At 46.9% G+C, this 12,105-nt stretch overlaps 1 protein-coding gene across 1 annotated transcript in view; it reads left to right on the top strand.

Annotated features, from left to right (window-relative positions):
- The window catches only part of DYRK4 (dual specificity tyrosine phosphorylation regulated kinase 4), a 48,736-nt gene extending 39,038 nt beyond the window's left edge, over positions 1-9,698 (top strand). Inside the window, exons 12-15 of the mRNA XM_042247628.2 lie at positions 1,709-1,769; positions 5,595-5,724; positions 7,976-8,151; positions 9,313-9,698. Of these exons, the coding sequence (XP_042103562.1) occupies positions 1,709-1,769; positions 5,595-5,724; positions 7,976-8,151; positions 9,313-9,557 (612 nt within the window). The 3' untranslated portion in view covers positions 9,558-9,698. The remainder of the gene's footprint in view (positions 1-1,708; positions 1,770-5,594; positions 5,725-7,975; positions 8,152-9,312) is intronic.
- Positions 9,699-12,105: the final 2,407 nt, after the last annotated feature.

Below are 12,105 nucleotides of genomic sequence, written 5' to 3'. Positions count from 1 at the left end.
CCCATAGACAGAGGAGCCTGGTGGACTACAGTCCATGGGGTTGGAAAAGAGTTGGCCACAACTTAGCAACTAAACAACTTTCCTATATATTCAAAAGAATCTAAAAACCAGATTGACACAATACCCAACAAAATCTACATACTGTTCAGTCATTAGTTAACTTTCTGGGAAGAATATCTCCCAATGAAAAGGTTTCACCAAGACTCTCATATAATCATGTATTATGCCTGCTATTCTCTTACTTAAAGGTATTTTGTTATGAAGCCAAATTAGACGACAGAGGAACCTGATGGACTATAATCCATGGGGTTGCAAAGATTCAGACACAACTGAGCGACTAACACTTAATTTTTCTTTTCACTATGAAGCCAAGTTAGACAGCACAGGAAAAAGTAATCCCCCAAAGTGGAAATTTCACATTTAGGATTTTCCCAGTGATACTTTGACTGTGAACAAAGGTATAGCTAATTTCTCACTGTCTACCTGTTTATCCATCCATCCATTCCAAATTTGTATTTTCTAGATTTTCTTAAAGATAGTTGGAAAGACACATATAGCCTTGAGAATTAATATAGATTCATCTCATGGTTAAAACTAATAATAGAGTATTCAAATGCTTTAGGTATTGGTGCTATGATGATAGCCACGGTGGGATGAACACTACTCTGGAAATCAGTAAACCTGGAAGCTACTCCTCTGTCTCTTTGACAATTCACTTCTGTGCTCTGGGTCTCTGTAAAGTGAGGGGACCAGAGTCCATGGCTTCTGAGGCTAATGATGGATGATTTAATGAAGCATCCCTGAGCCAATCATCTTCCAATTCCCAGGAGAATTGGGGAGGGGGCAACAGGTCCAAGTGGAGGTTCCCACTGCCCCAGAACTGATTCAGCTTCCTCTTGATCTCAAGCTGAGGAGCACGAGGGAAGGGACATGGCTGGGAACCAGGCTGGAAAGCCAGGAACCCAGGGCTGATGGGGAAACCCCTCGTATCTGTCTGTGCAGCCCTGTAGGTTGCTGTGCAGATAAGGTGACCAGGCAGACGCTGCTCTTTTCTTTTCAGAAGGTCATCCTGTGGTCTGATGTCCATCTGGTGGTTCCCATCTGCTTTTCCTCCCCTTCCCTTTGATGCTCTGAGCTGGGAGCTGTCACTCCTTCATTCACGGGTGGTGCACAGCTGCACTGGTTTACTCACTCTGGCAGTGAGAGCTGGCAGCCACATTGAGTGCCCACCTGGCTAGTGCTGATGCCTGTTTAGAGTAACATGGGCAATGCCGATCGAATCTCAGGATACTGGAACGGCCCTGGATTAGGAGTCGAGCCTCAGGCTGTGGTACTGCTCCACCACTCGCTTGAGGTCATCCCTTCATGCCGCTGTTTGTCGTTTGCTCACTCAGTCCTGTCTGACCCTTTGCAGCCCCATGAACTCTAGCCCACCAGGCTTCTCTGTCCACGAGATTTCCCAGACAAGCATATTGGAGTGGGTTGTCACTTCCTCCTCCAGGAAATCTACCTGACCCAGAGATCGAACCTGCGTCTCCTGCATTGGCAGGCCGATTCTTTACCACTGAGCCACCAGGGAAGCCGTATTAACTTCATATCTCAGGTCCTTGTCTGGAGAAACCAGTTTGACCAAAGTCCCACCCACTTCCAACAGTCTTGGCGAGTGTGACCCCAGGAGTGTGAATCCACCACTTTGCCCTTATTGCAGGTGCTGGGCCTGCCACCATCCCGCTTCATCCAGACGGCCTCCAGGAGACAGATGTTCTTTGGTGAGTCCCGGGTCTGACTCTCTTTTTACCACGGTGAATGATAAGATTCCCTAGCCCTCGAAGACACCTTCCATGCCCTACACCCCATGCGATGCTCTTCCTCTGGCCCCACCCCAAAGGGCAGGCTGTGCTTAGAGGTTTCATTCAGAAAAGTGAAAAGATGCTGAGAATGGTACCAGGTGTGTGATGGAGGTGGGTGGGGAAGTCATACCAGGAATGAGGTCTTGGCAGGTGCCTGAGAGTGACCAGGTTCCTGCTTAGAAGACCCATCAGCGGGTCTCAAACCCTCAAAGATTAGAACTCTACCCTCTTTTATAAACTCTCCCCACCTCCCCTAGCAGCTTGCCTGCCCGCTCACATGATGCACTGTGAAGGGAAATCAAAGAGCAGAAGAGTCCTCGCAAGAACAGTGGAAAATTCCATCATTCCATTTCATCATTAATGGAGCCCTATTCTTTCCTGCTGAAATTTTCTTAATTGCCCAGGCCCTTACTGTTCCAGGTTCACTGTGACTTTGCTATAAAATGGATAAGCAAGGGCTGTCAGTACAGTTTTGCTGTAGATATGCGATGGCTTGTCAGTTATGCACAGGACATCTGTCTAATTGCTGGAATTCAGCCTTATCCATGGTCCCTAGGCTGCCCCCCCGTCATAGTTCCCAGGCTCTGGATTTTAGGCTTCTCTGCCCTTCCAGCCGAGTCGTGCTGTGCGGGACAGACAGATGAATGAACGAGGTGCAACTGAGGCAGGGCTTCTGGGCCACTCTGAACCGGAAGGTGAAGCCAGTCCCAGGTCTGCAGTCCCTTTCCTAAGGGATGCCCATGGAGCAAAAGCCCCTAATGACAGCCCAGAGGAGCAAAGCCAGGTGTGAGGGAAGACGGCTCCTTGAAGGGACTCCCCGCCATTTGAATAACACATCTTGTCCCATCAGTAGCACAGTCAAAACAAACACTGCCCTGGGGGATCCTCCTGGACAAAAAGATTGCAGTCGTATCAATGATCAGTCCATGTATATTGGTTCAGCCACGTGGGGGGTTAAAATGTAGTCTATTTCTATATCATTTGGTGAAAAAGCCATGGCCCTGAGCCCCTGCCACAGCCACAGGTTCTCTGGCATCTCTCCCAGCACTCCTGGGGAGCCCATGAGCTAGAAACTAAAAGTTTAAGGTCTGGCAAGAAAGAGTCCTCCAGGATCCCCCTCCAATACCAAAACTGTCGTCCACTCCGATTGGTTGGTCCTGAGCCATCCCAATGACTACATCTTTTAACGTCAGCATGTAGTCATGGCCAGAGGCGTAAAGACTGCCTCTCTGAGCTGAGTAGGGTCAGTGTTGGTGTCCCGGCTGCTTAGGGAAGTGCCCGCAGGCTAGAGCTTCTTTGAAAGTGGTCTGATGAGAGCATATCTTCTTTGAAAGAAGGGCTGGCTGACTCACTGGTGTAACTTCAGGACGACAGAACTGGTTGTTTGACGCCAAATATACTTTTCCCCTTCACCACTTTTAACTCAGCCTTTTGAATGTCAGAGGATTTTAGGGAAAGATGAGTAGGCTCGTGTTGTTCCCACCTGCTTGACGACTCACCTCTCAAGCCTATAACCCTGAAGTCAGGAGACTGTATTTGGGGGAATCAGAAGGAAGGGAATAGAGGGCATTTTGGTAAGAGGATAGCAAAGGCTCACACATGTCCGTTTCATCGGGAACCTGACTTTTACCATCAGCACCAGGCTTCAGAATGAGCAATGTGGTTTTGGTAGCAGCATCATGCATCTTCCCTTCCCGCACAAGAAAGGACTTTATTGGGAGCCTCGTCTACTTCTATGCTTCCCAAACTTTATCTGACTATGAGAATCATCTGGGTTCTTGGGAATAGTGCTAATTCCCATCATCCTCCTATGATGTGGTGGCTTTGAGATGGGGGTCAGGAGTCTGTATGCTGTTACAGCAGCTTAGGATGAGGTGAATCTGGGAAACACTGCCAATTTCAGTTCTCGTCTCTTGGGAGGTCACCAGGTCCTCGACCGCCCCAGCCGCTCCAAGTTAATATCTCTAATTAGGAGCAAAGTGATGTTGCTTCAAGGATAGCAAGAGATGTAGGTGGTCCAGGCAAGCAAGAAGGAGGTGGGGAGGAAAATGAGGCAATGGAGAAGAGAGAGGCGGGAAAAACTTGTACAAGAAAAGCAGTTACATAAGGGTGACTGTAGGGTTTGTGTTGTTCTAAGCCCGTGATTCTGATTCTTCTTTGATAATCTGTGAAAAGACAGCATAGGATAAGGTGGGAACCTGGTGCCACAGTCAAAAGGAAAGTGGGGATTTGATGAGATGGTAGGATGGCATCACCGACTCAATGGATGTGAGTTTGAGCAAACTCCAAAAGATGGTGAAGGACAGGGAAGCCTGGTGTGCTGCAGTCCGTAGGGTCACAAAGTCAGACACCACTGAGCAACTGAACAACAACAAAAACAAGACCCATGCCCTACGCAGTACCCCCAGCCCATTTGTATCTGTAGAAACACATAGAGATACCCACGTGTATATACACACAAACACACATTTGTGGGCTCTTCCAGGAATTCAGTAAAAAGAGCAGGTGTTCTGTTGGACACACTGAGACTGCATGGATTGCATAGCTGGAAGCACTTCATTGTGTACCTTTCATTGTATGAACCCCACTGAGTTTTTGTGAGGATTCCATGGAGTGTGTCAATTGTGTGTGTGTGTGTTTATATAAAGTGAAGTCACTCAGTCGTGTCCGACTCTTTGCAACCCCATAGACTGCAGCCTGCCAGGCTCCTCTGTCCATGGGATTTTCCAGGCAATAGTACTGGAGTGGACTGCCATTTCCTTCTCCAGGGTATCTTCCCAACCCAGGGCTCGAACCCGGGTCTACCGCATTGTAGACAGAGGCTTTACTTTCTGAGGCACCAGGGAAGTCCATGTTTCTATATATCCACCCTTTTGCATGAGTGCTTGTAAGGTATGAGCATACACGGTCATCTTTCTGAACGCGCTCACTGGTGGATGTCCAAGCGAGTGGTCTCACCTGCAAAGCACCGCACTAGGTGTTCTCACCTTTGGAGCTGTCTCCAGGGCTGCTTTTCAGCAATGACAGATCATACATTTGGTGAGGGCTTTAAAAATGGTGGAAACGGCTGAAGAAAGGCATTCTAAGCTGTGTCTTAAGTCACCAGCCAAGTTTGATCATTGCAATTATGGACAAAATGTTCACATGACTGTAAAAAAAAAAAAAAGAAATTAATTTCCTCGTGTGGTTTGTACATGAGTTCTAAGAGCAAATGCCTTCTCCTAAAATGACTTTCTTGTTATTCTCCATGGATGTCCCAAATTGTCACATTTTGGGGTAAGTGAAGGACGAAACAGGGGCAGAGATAAGCCAAGAATGGACAATATCCTTTTTGCTCAGAGCTGAATGTTTCTGTCTTTTCATATTTACTTTTACATGTTTTATTATTTTATTATTATTATTATCATCATAATCATTATTTTGCATTGGTTGAGGTTAAATCATTGAAATCGTTTAACTGATTCTGGGAGGAGGTGGTGGGAAGGAGGCTCAGAACATATGGAGTAGTAGGAAACGTTGTTTGTAAATTGTGTTCATGGGATTGGTTTACATGTGGTTATTTCACACTGGCTGGGGCTTCGGGATGTGTTTGTGTGGGGGTTCTGGGGGAGGGGGCAGTGTGGGGCGGAGCAGGGGAAGGCTGCAGAGACCACGCCAAGAAGCAGCCCGGTCAAGCGAACAGCTGTGATGTGATCAGTGCATATTTACCCCTGGAACTAAACACAGAATGTTGTATCTCTAAAGATTCCAAAGGTTTTCCTAAAAATATAACCAACAACAGGGGGAAAAAGAGATACCCGGATTCCAAGGATCTCACCGTGTTGCTGAAAACCTGCGACACCAGCTTCCTGGACTTCCTCAGGCGGTGCTTGGTGTGAGTTTGTCAGGGTGTCTTTGACTCTGGGGCTTCCTCTTCAGCTCTGTCCTTTCCCACACGTCTGCGGGTGAAAGTCTGGGAGGCAGTTGATGACAGCACAATGAACACAGACCGTAGAGCTTCAGGATTTACAGGGTGCTTCCCCATCCATTGCCTGATCAGGCTGCATCCACCCACCCATCGTCCTGTGTGATTGGTAGGGCAGATGACTTGTTCTGTTTTGAGACTCAGAGGCTGACACTCAGTGGGGTTAAGTGATTGCCCTGGAGTACACAGTGTGTGGGTTGAGCTTTCCTGTTTCCTTGGCCTGACTGTCTGGCAGCGAGGTTGTAGGCACGTCCTCCTTGTCTCCTGCTTCATGAACTGAAGCCAAGGTCTTCACAGAGCCTGTTGGGACTGTTTGAATCCACACCCAATATAAGCTGGTTTTAGCGCCCTCCCCGGAGAAGGCGATGGCACCCCACTCCAGTACTCTTGCCTGGAAAATCCCATGGACGGAGGAGCCTGGTGGGCTGCAGTCCATGGGGTCGCTAAGAGTCAGACAGGACTGAGCGACTTCACTTTCACTTTTCACTTTCATGCATTGGAGAAGGAAATGGCAGCCCACTCCAGTGTTCTTGCCTGGAGAATCCCAGGGATGGGGGAGCCTGGTGGGCTGCTGTCTATGGGATCACACAGAGTCAGACACGACTGAAGTGACTTAACAGCAGCAGCGCCCCATACCCACCCATTCCCCTAGGATTTATAATCTAAATCCTCTCATATGAGGGAATTAGGGAAAGGGTGAGCTAGAAAACATTTAATATGTACAGTTTTTTAGTATCTTTAGGCATATTTTGAACCTTAGAAAGTAGGTACTTCTGCACTTCAGTCAAGTCATAGAAAAAAAAAAACAGCACATAAATCATTTTAGAACAGGACCTAGTTTAGAAGGTATTTAGAAAGTACTAGCTATTGTCACTATTAAAAAAATTTTTTTTTAACTTACTTGGCTGTTCCAGTCTTAGTTGTGGCACATGGGATCTTTGATCTTCATAGACCATGCAGGATCTTTCAGTTGTGACATGTGGGCTCTAGGGATGGACCAGGGATCGAACCCAGGCCCCTTGCATTGGGAATGTGGGGTCTTAATTACAGGACCCCAGGAAAGATGCCTATTGTCACTATTTTTAAAGAGGTTGAGACTTCCCTGGTGGTCCAGTGGTCAGGACTCTTCGCTTCCTGTGCATAGCGTGCAGGTTCAACCCCTGTTTAGGGAACTAAGATCTCACATGCTGGGTGGGGTGGCCACAAAAATAAAAATTGAAAAAGAACTTTAAAGGATATAAGAAAAGGTTCCTGGGAAGTGGATCTTGGCTCAATCAAAATGAAGAACTTTTAAAGAACTGGAGTATTTAAAAGTTAGAATAGCTAGTTCTGTGAGTTAGTGCCTTGTCACTAAAATTACTCAAGAAAGGCAAGATGACTCCGTGGTGGGTGTTCTGTCAAATATATTTTGTTACTACATTGGAAGTTTGGATTATCACCAAGTCCCCCTTACAATCTTAATATTCTAGCATTCTTTAATTTTCTTTGTGATGTATTTGGAGGTGCAAATTCCAAAGTTTGGGAATAGCAATTAAGTATCTTTTCATTTTGGTGATCTTAGTATTTCATTTTGGTGTTCTTCGTATATTAAATCCTGAAGTCCATTGGTTTAGATGTTCTATGCTATTTCTCGTAAGCGAATTGTTAGGAACTCTGGAAGCCTTGGGCTCTGAGATTTTCCTTGGCTTGTCATACACATTTTCTAAAAAGATCACTTCTACTTGTTGCTTCCAGGTGCTTCAAAATGAGGGCTTCCCTAGTGGCTCAGCAGTAAAGAATCCGCCTGCAATGCAGGAGACCTGGGTTCAGTCCTTGGGTCAGGACGATCCCCTGGAGGAGGGCATGGCAACCCACTCCAGTATTCTTGCCTGGAGGACTCCATGGACAGAGGAGCCTGGTAGGCTATAGTCCATGGGGTCACAAAGAGTCAGACACACACACACACACACACACACACACACACACACACACACACTGTAACACTGTATGTCATAATCTCTGTTCTGTGATATCTCTGAGTTACAACATTGCTTAAATGGGTTCTGTAAAAATGAACCATCTTTATATTTTATTTAAGTTCTTTATTGGGGTCTTTGAGAGTATTTCATTATTAAAAAGGGAAATAGAGCCCTAACCGGTCCTGGGCTTTGTTGGTGTGTAGCTGGGAGCCCTCTCTTCGCATGACCCCTGACCAGGCGCTCAAGCATGCTTGGATTCATGAGCCTCGGAACCTCAAAGCTCGGCCCAGGCTTCAGACCTTGAGGAAAATGAGTCTCTGTTTCCCCTCTGAATCCAGGAAGGACAAGGTTCAAGTACAGCATCACTCTGGCAAAAAAGGTACAGCCTCTTGAATAGCCCATTCTGTCTTCATAATCCCAGGGAGTCAGGTGGCTCTGGAGGACCACATGTCAGTTTCTCTGAGCTCAGCCTTGGTTAATTACTCTGGTTTCATCACCACCAGCCAGACATTCCTTTCTTTGTTTTTTTAAAGATTTTTGATATGGACCACTTATTGTCATTATTGAATTTGTTACAACATTGCTTGCTTCTGCCTTTTTTTTTTTTTTTAATGTTTTGAATTATGGCTGCGAGGCATGCGGGATCCTAGCTCCCCAACCAGGAATCTAACCCACAGCCCCTGCACTGGAAGGCAAAGTCCTAACCACTGGACCTCCAGTGGCAGTCCCGGCCTGCCATTTCTTCATTTGGGAATTTTCCTCTTTCAGGAAACTTGGTTGTGGCTAGGTTCTCCTTTTTAATCCCCTCTCATCATTAGGAATTTCCATTTTGCTCCTATCTTCAATTCTCTTTCCTCTCCTTTTCTTTCAATCTATCCTCCTGTGCGTACCCTATAATTACCTTTTGAATTTTTACCAGACAGATTACTAAACTATGCAAATATCTTTTATCTGCAATATAACCTCAGGGTTATGTACTTGATCATTGGAGTCAGGATATCTGGGATAAATTCTGGCCCCACCACTCACGGGGAGTGAGCCCTTGGGCACTTTACTTAACCTCTCTGTTCCTCAGTTTCTCCATTTATGAGAATGAGAGTAAGGCTGATTCTGTCTAGCTGCAGGAAAGAGTGAAGGAATCAGTGACTGTCAAGAGCCTAGAATGATGGGCTTCCCCTGAGGCTCAGTGGTAAAGAACCCACCTGCAGGAGATGCAGGAGACCTGGGTTTGATCCCTGGGTCGGGAAGATCCCCTGGAGAAGGGCATGGCATCCCGCTCCAGTATTCTTGCCTGAAGAATCCCATGGACAGAGGAGCTTGGCGGGCTACAGTCCGAGAGGTTGCAAACAGTCAGACAGGACTCAGTGACTGAGCACGCATGCTTAGAAGGATGTCTTGCATGTAGAATGTGCTTTACCAATGAACCATTTTTGTATCGTTACCACCAGGGTTTCCCAGAAGTGATTTAGAACCTGTTGGACAGTTAGAACACAACTCACGTTTGACCACTTACTTGTTCCAGCTGTCTTCTCCTTGGCAGATGTGGTCCTCCCAGCAGAGGCTAAAGACAAAATCAAAGATGGCGCCACCAAACAGGATGAGAATCCAGGCAATCAGCGAGGCTCTGGCCAGCACACGGCTGAGGTGATCCAGCTGCCTCATCTGGCAGAAGCTTCCAGAAGGCCAGAGGCGGCTGTTGGGCCCGTGGAGTCCAAGACCTCCGCGGGACAACAGAACAAAAAGTCCTCCCCCAAGAACACAAATGCTTTACCGCCTATTGTGTGACCCAAGTGGAGGGTGTGTCTGCTCTTCCCCCCGACCGTGATTTGTATTAGAGACAGTGCTTATATTGTACAATACTTAAGATGGTTGTTTTTTTTTTTTAAACCCATAAAGGTTTGTTTAAAAAAAAAAAAAAAGGACCTCTATTCACCTGGCTGATTGGCATGATTTCTGTGATGAGGGATTGGAAAGAATAACCTTGCACCCAGGCTTCTTCCTTATGCCCTTAACCAAATCAACAATGGGTACATGGGGTAGGGTGGGGGTTGGGGGGTGGAGAGGATGTTACTGACCAGAGTTCTTGGCCCTCCCCAATAACTAGAAATTGACTGGAGGCCAGAGAGGAAATTCAGGCAAAGTTTTATTGGGGTCCCTGCTGCTGGAGTGGGGGGCGAGCACAAACAGCAGATTCCCTTGTTCACTCCCTGGGTCCTTAAGTGTGGGGTAAGGGTACAGGGGATGGGTGTGTCCAGGGTTTGGGCTGGAGGAGTGGCTTGCCCATCTCTTAGGTGGTGGTGTGGGCAGGGGATATGCTCAGTACCCTGCTTTTGCTCCTGACCCCCTGTTTTGGCTCCAGGCTCTTCAAAAGTGACAGTGGATTTGTTGGTCTCTTTGTATCTTTTGGGTCCAGAATTTGCCCCCAACTGCACATACACATGGTTATTTTTAGTCCCATACAGTTTCTTTGTATTTTGTTGCTGGAGGAGATGTGTGTCCAGGTGCAAGCACCGCAACTAAGGGTCCCAGGTCCCAGTCTGTCTCAGGGAGAGAGCTAAGTGCTCACTGTTACAGCATCACTAGTAAAAGTGAAAGTGTTAGTTGCTCAGTCATGTCTGACTCTCTGTGACCCCATGGACGGTAGCCCACCAGGCTTCTCTGTCCATGAGATTCTTTAGGCTTTTCAGTCCAGTACTGGAGTGGGTTGCCATTTTCTTCTCCAGGGGATCTTCCCGACCCAGGAATTGAACCTGGGTCTCCTGCTTTGCCAGCTTCCCTGGTGGCTCAGAGGTTAAAGCGTCTGCCTCCAATGTGGCAGACCTGGGTTTGATCGCTGGGTCGGGAAGATACCCTGGAGAAGGAAATGGTAACCCACTCCAGTATCCTTGCCTGGAGAATCCCATGGATAGAGGAGCCTGGTAGGCTACAGTCCATGGGGTCGCAAAGAGTCAGACACGACTGAGCGACTTCACTCCACTTCACTTCACTTCACTCCTGCTTTGCAGGGAGATTCTTTACCTTCTGAGTCACCAGGGGAGCATCACTAAGAGAAGTCTAAATAATAATCAACTTTTCCCCTCTTGCCTGAGTTAACCTATGCCAGTTAGAATTCTGGTCTGGGAATGACTGAAGCCAAGTTCCAACTCATTTAAACAACAGGGCATTTATTGGTTTTCATGACTGTGGGGAATCAGGATGGGTAAACGGGGACACAGCAGGAATTCAGACAAGATCATGGAGCTCAGATGCTCTCACCCCCTCTTAGTCTTGCTTCATTTATGGTTGACTTCATTCTGAAGAGAAGCTCTGCCCAGGAGTTAAGATGACCACTATCATCCCATCAAAAGTATCAGTCTTCCTGCTAGTAGGAAAGTCTCAGAAGTAATTGGATTTGAACCCATCACTGCGTCTGAGGTATTGGGGTCCCTATGACTGATGCTTCTGTAAGACCATGTGGAGCAGGAGATGACAGGTTTCCCAAAGGTTGGAAGATGAGCAAGCTACAGGATGTGTCCACTCACCCACCCACCACCTGCCCTTCTAGTCTGCCTACTGAACTCAGAGTCTGTAATTACAGTACAGATAAATGTGTGCAAGTCAGAAACAACCTGGGATATATTCCTGGCTTCATAGTTTTCATTTTAATCACTGTGTAATAGTCCATGAAGGGAGACATTGGGTGATTGAAGCCATTGGGTTTGGGTGAGATCACCTGGGGAAGATGATTGAGAACAGTGGAGGGTCAAGAGGGTCAAATCCTGGGAGAGAGAAACATGTAAGGGGTTGAGTAGAGCCCCAGAGAGATGCAGAAAAATAGGAAACCTAGAAACCAGAGGAGGAGGAAGTTTCTAGAAGGAAGGAAGGAGAATGTAAAATTGCTGGAGAACATATAATTCAGAAAGTGCTTCTAAAGTGGGGTGATGTGGACATTAAGTCAGAGCAGTGTCCTAACAGGTGACTTCTCCCACGTCTTCTATCAGGAGAGGTATAGGACTAGCCACTGAACTCAGGTCCTCTGGGCCTTTTTGGACCCCGAGAGTCTGCAACCAAGGATAAAGGTGAGATGGACAGTTCTGGGGAGATAGGACAAGGAGCCAGGTCCTGGTAGCCTAATTTAAAGGATTCAGATTGGATATTGAAAAGTACGTACATGGTTACAAAGGGCTGAAATAACTCTTGACAAACTGTGGCTTATTTAGGGACCCCTTTAAAGCAGGGAAGCTACAAAGGGCTGAAATAACTCTTGACAAACGGTGGCTTATTTAGGGACCCCTTTAAAGCAGGGAAGTCACAAGTCACTGATGGGTCGATGGGAAGTATGTATCCATAGACA

Source organism: Ovis aries, chromosome 3 (assembly GCF_016772045.2).
Source record: "Ovis aries strain OAR_USU_Benz2616 breed Rambouillet chromosome 3, ARS-UI_Ramb_v3.0, whole genome shotgun sequence".
Taxonomy (NCBI): domain Eukaryota; kingdom Metazoa; phylum Chordata; class Mammalia; order Artiodactyla; family Bovidae; genus Ovis; species Ovis aries.
The sequence above is the reverse complement of the archived record's forward strand: the minus strand, read 5'-3'. Positions and strand labels throughout refer to the sequence as shown.